This window comes from Rhinopithecus bieti, unplaced genomic scaffold (genome assembly GCF_001698545.2).
Source record: "Rhinopithecus bieti isolate Rb0 unplaced genomic scaffold, ASM169854v2 scaffold_1070, whole genome shotgun sequence".
NCBI classification, from domain to species: Eukaryota; Metazoa; Chordata; class Mammalia; order Primates; family Cercopithecidae; genus Rhinopithecus; species Rhinopithecus bieti.
The window spans coordinates 1000891-1011190 of NW_016803844.1; the positions used below are offsets into that span (position 1 = coordinate 1000891).

General features: G+C 36.4%; 1 protein-coding gene across 1 annotated transcript in view; it reads left to right on the forward strand.

Moving 5' to 3' along the window:
• GXYLT1 (glucoside xylosyltransferase 1) overlaps positions 1-9588 on the forward strand; it is a 54597-nt gene extending 45009 nt beyond the window's left edge. Inside the window, 3 exon segments of the mRNA XM_017855559.1 lie at positions 5968-6052; positions 6055-6078; positions 6081-9588. Coding sequence (XP_017711048.1) covers positions 5968-6052; positions 6055-6078; positions 6081-6127 — 156 coding nt within the window. The 3' untranslated portion in view covers positions 6128-9588.
• The last annotated feature ends 712 nt before the right edge of the window (positions 9589-10300 follow it).

Sequence of the window (10300 nt, forward strand, 5' to 3'; positions counted from 1 at the left end):
CAGTATTGGGGTGGGAGTTACCCGATTTTCCAGGTGTTGTGTGTCTCAGTTCCCCTGGCTAGGAAAACGGATTCCCTTCCCCCTTGGCTTCCAGGTGAGGCGATGCCTCGCCCTGCTTCAGCTCTCGCTGGTCAGGCTGCAGCAGCTGACCAGCACCGATTGTCCGGCACTCCCTAGTGAGATGACCCCAGTACCTCAGTTGAAAATGCAGAAATCACCGGTCTTCTGTGTCGCTCGCGCTGGGAGTTGGAGACTGGAGCTGTTCCAATTCGGCCATCTTGCTTCGCCCCCCCATAAATTCCATTTGTAATTTCTGACTTTTCTGTTTTGCTCCATTGGTCTGTTCATTTGTACACTGATAACACACTATTTTAATTATAAAGGTGCTTTGTATGTGTTAGTATCTGATGGGGCTACTCCCTCTTTATAGCCTGTTTTTTTCAGTGTTTTCTTAGCTATTGTATATTTATTTTTCCATAAGTATCAACTCCATTAAAAAATCTTGTTGGTATTTTTAGGCTGGGCACAGTGGCTCACGCCTGTAATCTCAGCACTTTGGGAGGCTGAGGCGGGCGGATCACCTGAGGTCAGGAGTTGGAGACCGCCAAAGTGGTGAAACCTCATCTCTACTAAAAATACAAAAATTAGCCGGGCGTCGTGGCACATGCCTGTAATCCTAGCTACTCGGGAGGCTGAGGCAGGAGAATCGCTTGAATCTGGCAGGTGGAGGTTTCAGTGAGCCGAGATCACTCCATTGCACTATAGCCTGGACAAGAAGAGCGAAACTTGGTCTCAAAAGAAAAAAAAAATTTGGTATTTTTATTGGGATTGTATTAGCTTCATATATTAACTCAGGGACTGCTAACGTTTTGATGGTGTTGAGACATCCCAACCAAGAACAACGGCTGTCTTTACATTTGTCTTTTAGGAATGTTTTATAGCAAGCCTGTCCAGCCTGTGGCCAATGGGCCGCATGCAGCCCAGGACGACTTTGAATGTGGCCCAACACAAGTTCTTGAAGTTTCTTAAAACATTATGACATTTATTTTGTGATTTTTTTTTTCTTAGCTCATTATTGTTAGCATTAGTGTATTTTATGTGTAGTCCAAGACAATTCTTCCAGTGTGGCCTAGGGAAGCCAAAAGATCGGACACCCCTGTTTTACAGTTTTTTTCCTGTAGGTTTTGAATATAACTTAAGTTTATGCTTAAGTATTGTCTTTCTGTTGCTTTTGTAAATAAGGTTTTGTCTTTTAAGCATTTGCTTTAAAAGTTTGGAAAAAAATTATACCGCCCCTCTTTCCCCCATCCCCCAATTGTTTGTTTTCTCTTTTCTTCATGTTCTCATTAGCTCCCTTTTACGTAATTAGGGTGGATTGATGGGGGACATGATTAATACTTCATATACCTCTAGATGGATGCATGAACCAGATCTCTGAATGTTAAGGACCAAGACTTGGGGCAAATTCAGGGGAGATTTGGATGTATGCTGTTACTTAACAAGTTGTATCACTATCTATGTTAGCTGTTTCACTGCTACTAAGGAAGAAGTGTTAATACATGTGATCACGCAACTCTTATTTAGATGTGCTATCTGGTCTGCTAGGCTGTTTAATCTTACATGGGTGGAAACAAAGCAAATAATAGGAGTGCTACTTTGGTTTAAATGTGGGGGTCAGGAGAAAAGCCGACGACCCCTGTTTACTAGGTTCTCATTATTTGATAGTGTGAAATCCTCTGGTCTGTATAGCCTCATTTATAGCAGTGAGAATAAAAACACATAACTACAATCCATGGTGATAGAGATTGTTCTAGAACTGTGAAACAGAGTGTCTCAGTTTTGCCTTGAAGGGCCAGGGAATGCCTTCTTGAAGAGGAGGCTTTTGAAGTGGGCCCTGAAGAATAAGTAAGAGTTTAACCAGGTGGGTGGAGGCAGTCTGGGCTGAGAACTGCCTGAGAAAAAGGTTCAGAAGCTGTGAAAAGATCCATGGAGAGGTCAGGCATGCATCTGTTCAGTGTGACTGGAGTGATGGATAAAAGTCAGCAGGGGCCGAATTGAAGTGGATGTGGAGATGATATACTATGTTAAGGTGATGATCTGCCATGAAAAGGAATTAAAGTTTTCTCCCAGAAATCTGTTTCTTAAACTTGATGGTAGACAAAATGCTAGCAGCATTGTGGGCTGCGGTTTTAGTGCATTATTAGCTAAGTTTCTCCTATAAACTTGACAGATGCAGCTTCTAAACCATCAGTTTGTCATGGTATGAGTATACTCATTGATGAATTATAAAATTTAGTGTTGATGTTCATTTTAATGTAGCAGGCCTCGTATACCTTCAGAAATTAATACTGTATTTTAATAATGCTTTATTATGGGTTGTCAGAAGGTGATAAAAATGAAGAAAAGTGCTTGTGGGGTTCTGAGACTTTGCAGGATAGAAGAGAAATGCATTCCTATAAAAATGAGATTCCTTTGTTTCCTTTGAGTATTAAAAAAATCTACTATTAGAGAATTAAATTTCCCGAGTTTTATTTGATCTTTTCTCTGGTTTATAAGTGTGTACCTTTAAAAATCCGAGTAATAGTTTTAAGTTGATTAATTACACTTGATTTTTTAAAAAGAAATCTTATTTTTAAAAGGATTTCAGATGATTGATTATCTTTTGTGTTTGTTTTGGGTCTGTGTTAACTACAGCTTACATCTATTCATTTTTCAACTTAATGAAGTTAATCAGTCTTTTATGGTGCTCCTGCTTAGTGTTTTTATATTTCCTTATCTATAATTCAGTGAGAAGTGTAATTTNATAAGTGTGTACCTTTAAAATCCGAGTAATAGTTTTAAGTTGATTAATTACACTTGATTTTTTAAAAGAAATCTTATTTTAAAAGGATTTCAGATGATTGATTATCTTTTGTGTTTGTTTTGGGTCTGTGTTAACTACAGCTTACATCTATTCATTTTCAACTTAATGAAGTTAATCAGTCTTTTATGGTGCTCCTGCTTAGTGTTTTTATATTTCCTTATCTATAATTCAGTGAGAAGTGTAATTTTTAAAAGAATTGTGTTCAGACAAGGATATTTATGCAAGTTTCAGACAGAGGCTTAGTCATAGCCATGGAATGCAGTGAACAGTATGAATTATAAAGGATGTGAACCATCTTTAAAGTGTGAATTCATGGCTATGTCTACCAGCAAATCTGTTTTTATAGTCCATGCATATTTGTTAAATATTAGTTGTTGAGTGAATAAAAATATTGTTTAAAATTGCAAATTCAAAATCAGAACAAAACATTTTATGGCTCTATAAGGTATTTTCTGCATCATGCATTTCATTCTGAATTATATTTCTTGATGTTTTGTGTTAACTTTGATTTACTTTACACCTTGTGTATATTTGCATAACTATCTCTGCAAAGCAGTCTTGAATGTTTTCCTTCCCATAGTGCTGGCTTGCATATAGTTAACACTTAGGATTTGTTGGATTGAACTGCCATTCTCCTATGTTTTCCAAAGATGTGCTATTCTTTGAAAATACCTCAAATTGTCTAATTATGGTCATCACAGCCTCACTATTTCCTGTTCTTCAACTGACAGTATAAAGCACGAGCTTCCTAAAAATTAATGTACTGGGTCCTGTGCCAATGAAAAGAGGGAATGATTAACTGTACATGGAAAGGCTTCTCAGAGGAGCTGACATTTGAACTAAGTTGTAAGGATGATGAGTACTAGGCAGAGAAGAAAACGTAAGGACAAGTCAGGCATATAGTATGAAAAAAGGTCTGGAGTCAGGTAAGGGCATGCGTGGCCTCTGGGAAAGGGACACCCCAGATGTAGGTTATGTACTGCACAAATATGCAGGCACTGCAGATTACATAAATGACAGAATGCAGTATCTTTAGACTATATTTATATAGGTGGAAATTTTGGAAATTTATCTTCTTCCTTAAAGGTCAAATTGCTTTTGTCATATGGGCAGAAAGAGGTCTAATGAGACACTGTTTTTATTTAAGAAAATATTCATCAAAGGGCTTTTTTTTTCTCCAGTGAAGAAGAAAATATTTTTTAACCACAAACACTGGGATTTAAATCACATGAAAACAAAGAAACTGAATCTCAAGTACTCCATACTCCTGGGAATCAATAGTCTTCCTCTATTCTTAAATGCTTTCATGGTGTTTTCATTTTATTATATAGTAAAAATAATGATCACAGTAGTTTGGGCTTCCCATAATTTTCCGCCACTCAACCAGTTGTTCAAGTGTTTTTTTGTACACATTGAACTATTTCTTGACATTATCACTTGATGAAGTTTACCTTCTTCAGCCTGGCTACACTTTTAACCCCAAACAAATTTGTTTATCTATTTACAGTACAGCAGTTTCCCCAGATTTCCACCATTCACTGAGCTTCATCCTTCAACAGGATTTTTGAGCTGAGTTGGCATGGTGTTGTTTGCTTAGTGTTTGGATAAGTAGTGCTGTCTGGTGGTTAATTAAGTGCATGGACTTTTGGAGCTAGACTGCTGGGACAGAATCCTGGCTTAACCACTTACTGGATTTATAACTGTGAGAAAATCCTCTCTCCTTGCCTTAGTTGTTTCATTGTCAGATGGAGATAATATTACCTATATTATAAAGTTATTGTGGGGCTTAAATGTGTTAATACGTATACAACTCTTAGAATGGTGCCTGGCGTGTAGGTAGCAAGCACTCTATGTGCTATTGTTATTTTCATGACATTGTTCCTGGCTAAGTTTCCCTGCCTCTTTTGAAAAATTTTATCTTCAAAACAATTTTAGATGTTTATCTGGAGTATGTGTGATTGATTTTTAAAAATCACTCCAAGGGTGATGGTTTTATGCAGTTAATGCTTAGGATTTTTCTTGCTCAAAAGATGTCAAAAGTTTAGGATCTCTTTGCATCTCTACAGTGACAAAACCCATGTTTTAAACAAACATCCAAGTTCATCGTCTTCTCCATAGATTGACTGCAGCTTCCTGCAGACTCACTAATTGTGCTTGGGGTGATGCTTTCATTTCCTCTCCCTCAGCGTGCTAGTGAACCTTAGGGATAACCTGGGAGATTTCTGATTCTGAATCCTTTGTGATTTTGCATTTTTCACCAACTTCAACTTCCATGTAAAATGTTCTACTTTTAAGCCCCATCCATCTTTCTAACTGAAAATATACCTAGTTGAAAATACTAAATCACAAAATACCTGGTTGAAAATACAAAGATTACACATTATTTCCACTTTACTACCACAGCCTTTTCCAAAATATATTTCTTGATACTAGTATATTTTATAGTAAGAGAAGGACTCTAGCCAAAAATATATCTTGGGACAAACAGTCAAACAACACTAAACAGATTTATTTTCCGTTTTACTTTTTAGACTTTTGCCTGTGCCAGTCTGAATCCCCATGAGGAGTGCCTAATATTTAGCAGTTTTCAAATGTGTTTATTGTTGGGATCTTTCTGTGCAGTTAGGGTTCTGTGGGAAATGCCGAACTGTGTTATCATCTTGCATTCCTCCTGCCATATGCCTCTACTTCATTTCCTTCAATTCCAGCCTCAGCAGTATTATTACCAGAGTAGTTTTTAAAAGGTGGGACGTGGGTGTGGTGTGTGGTCAAGCTCTTCCTTTAGGCAGTCCAGCTTTTATTAGTTTCGCCCAGATACTTGTAGAGCTTTTGGTTGTCTTCTTAACCAGTGTTTCAGAGTCTTCTCTGCCTTTGTGCACGTTCTCCAGGATTCCGCCGGAGATTTACCATGGCTGTCTTTCTTTAATGGGAGATAATAGTTCTGTTTAATTTATTGAAAATATTTGTTAAACATCTAATTTCTGTGAGACGTTAAATGGAGATCGTTCATATTAAACTGATTGAAGAAGTTTGGAAAATAATTGAATTTATATACGTACCTTTGCCTTTTAAATTTTTTATTTTTTTAAATTTTCTTTCTCTAGTGCTCTTTTGAAGATGACAACATCCGTTCCTTATTAAAACCTTTAGAACTGGAACTACAAAAAACAGTGCATACATACTGTGGAAAATTTACAAAATATTTATCAAACAACTAGCAAAAGTGTAAGAGATCGTTATGCCAGATCACCAAAGGAAAAATGATTCTTGGTGACTGCTAAATCAAATGAATGAAAACAACAAAGAATCAGAGGATAAGTGTGAAGGAATCGTCTTGGATGAAGTATTCAGGAAGGAATTATTCATCTCCAGAATAATTTATTTTCCCTAAAGAAGTTAAATGAGCAGTATTTTCAGGTAATGAAGAATAAGTTAAAATCTTGGGCCTCAACAATGAAACATTTTTTATCTCTGATGTTTTGTAATGTAACTATCATTCCAGTATTGATGAAAATATTATTGAATGGTTTTAACCTGCAGACTTCTGTTGACTCATACTCGCAAGAGTGGTAGGGGTGTGTAGATGGAGAAAATGTACCTCAAACAGTGCAAACACTCAGACTGTGAGTAGAGCAATAATTTTATGTCAGCACTAACCTCACTTTAAATGTGTGAGAAAAAAGTTTGTTTACAGGAGCAGAAACAGTTCTGTTTCTAAAGAAATGTGATGTAACTGATGTAACCATTGACAATCTATGTGTGCCTTTATACATTTCATCTCTGTTTTAAAATATTTTTATGACAATCATGTTTAAAATTATTTTTAGATTATAAGTAAGCTGCATGTTACACATTGAACTGTGTAAGGTAGGGGAAAAATACTGAAAACTTTGGGGTTTTAATCTGTGTGCGCATTTGTGTGAGAGAGCGAGCGAGCGAGAAATGTAGTGTTTCATTTTGTATGCATTAAACTCTCTTGCCAAAACTCAGATTTAAGATTGTTAAATAGATATTTGGGGATTTTTTTTATCACTTTAAATGAAAAATGTCAGCTTTACTGGGCATTCTGGAAGCAAAATGTATTATGCTGATGATAAAGTGAGAACCTTGGGAGTATACTCATATGATGGTGGAAAATGTGATGGACCAAAATACATAAGCTATATACTTTCTGTGAGTAGTAATTTTAGTTACAATGGAGTAGAAAAATGTGGTCCATTTAAACTTGTCTTCTACCTCATAATGGCCTTGCAAGATACTTTTGAAGAAGCAAATATCTAGAGCCTTACTTTAAGTAAGTTAAACAACTTAAGTGGATGATTTGGATTAAGATTGTTACATCCACCTGTAGAAAATGTGGTTTTAATTGGGTTGATTTGCATATCTTCCTTTTTTGAGTATCACTTAGAACAGTTAATTTTTTAAAATCTTGAGAAAATATTGTTTCTTTGGCATTCTTGACCTGTTATCTAATATAAATATAGATTATGAATACTTAGCATATACTATGCTGGGGCACATATCTTATTTTACCAACGATTATCTATATGGTTATCTTCTTTTTCTCTCTGATATTTTAATGCTCAAGTAGAAAATGGAAAATCATGAAGGAAAAATATCACCAGTGAAAATCGTGGCAATTAGTTTTGTGAAGACACAGTGACCTCTGTGGAGACATGGAATATGCAGAAAGAGATGGTTAGTACAGTTGTTCTGTCGTCTGCAGTTCAGTCAGGGACAAATTGAGAGAGGAAAATTTAAGTAAGATGCATTAGAAGTTGATAACCAGCCCAGCATTCTTAGAACAGATGGGTTTAGAGAACACAAGTTGTAGTTCCTTGGCAGAATGCCATGGTGGATATAAGAAACTGTGAAATTGAGCGTACTGAGTAGAAAATGAGAATACTAAAAATGTGAAGTTTGGAGGGTATGTATTAGATCATTTCTAATGGTCCTCAAATAATGATCATTGCCTGCCTGACTATATGAGATTCTTGTTGGGAGCTTAAGAGTAGATTCCTGAGCTAGGCCTTTGGAGACTGTGGCATGCTGTGTCTAGGATGGAGTCTGTAAAAAAGTTTCTAATGAAGAGATTTAAAAATTATACAAAACTAGAATAGTGCATTGATACTCAACATCCAGATCTGACACTTATCACTATCTTACCATGTTTGCGTCATCATTTTTTTCTTTGCTTAAGTATCTTAAAATCCCAGACATTGTGGTATTTCATTGCTGTGAACACTTTAAGTAGATACCATGATATCACACCTAACAAAAGCAGCAGCAGTCCTTCGGCTTCATCTCATAGCCAGATTTCCCTGATTATCTCAAATATGCCATCTTCTAGTTGGTTTGTTAGAATCAGGGTACAGAATATAAGTCACATGATGATTTTGTTTTTAACAGTCACCTCAGACGACTTTGATGTTAGCTACTTTGGGAACCACTGGAAATTATTTTGCCAACTTGAAGTTAGGATACCACAATTCTTGGCACAGTTGGTAGATTATAAATGTGATTTTGAAATATTAGAGGAAGCATTTGGGGTTAATGACAAGATACGAATTTGTATTAGTAAGTTTGATAAGATTTAATTTCCTCAGTGAACGGAGAATCTCAGCCCCATGGGCTCTAATTGATTGGGAGTTGTATAGAGCGTGGTCACAGTTTAATCCAACTGGACTGTATGCTGTGGTCTCACTCATGGTGTGGATTATTTACACTGTCACACACTCTACATGGTGGATCAGTTGGAAGGTTCTTCATCTGGTTTATTTAGACCTGACCTAATTGATCGTTTTACGATAAATGGAATTAATAGTGAAAGCTCTCTTTTAGGTACTGTTTCTACCTAAAATTAAAGGTATCACAAAATGTGTATAATAATTTTAAATGAATTTTCTGAATTTATTTTAGACAAGGTAATTCTTCTTTTGAATTCTAAAGAAATGCAGTTCTTGGAGTTGATGAGAGGTTGAATTATAGATGGACAACTTAGAGAATGTATTCCATTTTCATATAAATGGTCTTTCATAAAACATAGTATATGTATGCAGTTCATGTAAATTACGTGATTTATTATTTGAGTCTATGTATTCTGACCTCAGAACTCTCTCTGGGCTACAGTATTACCAAAGTGGGATGCCTTTAAAATGCAGTCAAACTTCATTTGTATGAAGTAGAAAAGAACTTGGGAAACCTTTAAAAATATATATTGTGATTTACGCTCTAAGAAAGTGCATACTTTTTTCTACTGAAGAGTAGTTCATAATATGTAAGGGTTTTAAGGCCCTGAAATAATAATAGTGCTTACTCATTGCTCTCTCATCTTGCCTCCAGTCAGATGTTATTGGTATAGTGAAAAGAAGACCAGATTGTGAGCTAGATCTGGATTCTCTTCTTAGTTACTCAGGCATGTTATTTAACCTTCTCTGTGCCTTAGGTTTTAAAGTACAATCAGTGTACCCTTCAAACCTCACAAGATGAGACTCAGAAGAGATAATGGATTTGGAAGCATTTTGTGTGGCTTATGTTATGCCACACCAGTGTTACTTTTGAAGTTCTGTTTTGTTCTGTTGCCTTCTGTACAGAACGTTCAGTTTACTCAGGCTGAATGTTTTCTGACATATATCTCCAGTATGAATTTGTTTATTTTATGTAAGGAAGAGTTTTTCAGGAAGAGAAAGTAGAGAAGAAAAGAATGATGTAACTAAATCAAAAAAGAAGGAAAAGAGAGGAAGTGAGAAAAGGGGTGAGGAAAGAGAAAGGAGTAAGAGTGGGAATGGCAAAGGGCAGAGGAAGAGAAAAGATGGAATGCATGTATGGAAAATTGAGAAGTAGAGATGGAGCGAAATGGTGTGGAAACATTTACTTATTGAGTTGTAGCCCTCATGCTACATCTGTTTGCTTGCCTAGGCTCTCTGGGGTCAGGAAAGGTGCTGACTTCCATGGAATGGGGCAGCAGGGCCTGCTGTGTTTGGTTTGTTAATACTAGAGTTGTCTCCCAATCACCCGACTTACTGATCATTTAGTCCCAATTCAACATTTTGTGTGTGTGTGGTTTTTTTTTATTTTTAAATTTTTATTATTTTTTATTTTTTACTGGATCCCAGTTTGTGAGCTAGGACCTGTGGAAATACAAGTATCTTCCTTTTTAGCTTTATCGTTTTAGCTATCCCAAGTGTTAGACTGCAAGACTAACTACATATTCTCCAGTGGAGGTTGGAAGTGGAGGGGACTGCTTCATTAGGTCTGAAGGTGGCCCAGGAATGTGTTGTAGCAGTTTTCCCAGATGTTACTGATGAGAGGCCAGGTTTGGGAATCACTGCCCAACCTTGGATGGCAAATTAAACAATAAATTACACCTATTTATTCCTCAGTCAGGATACTTTCAGTTGAACCATTCTGAGTAGATATAAGAGGACAAAAGACAGC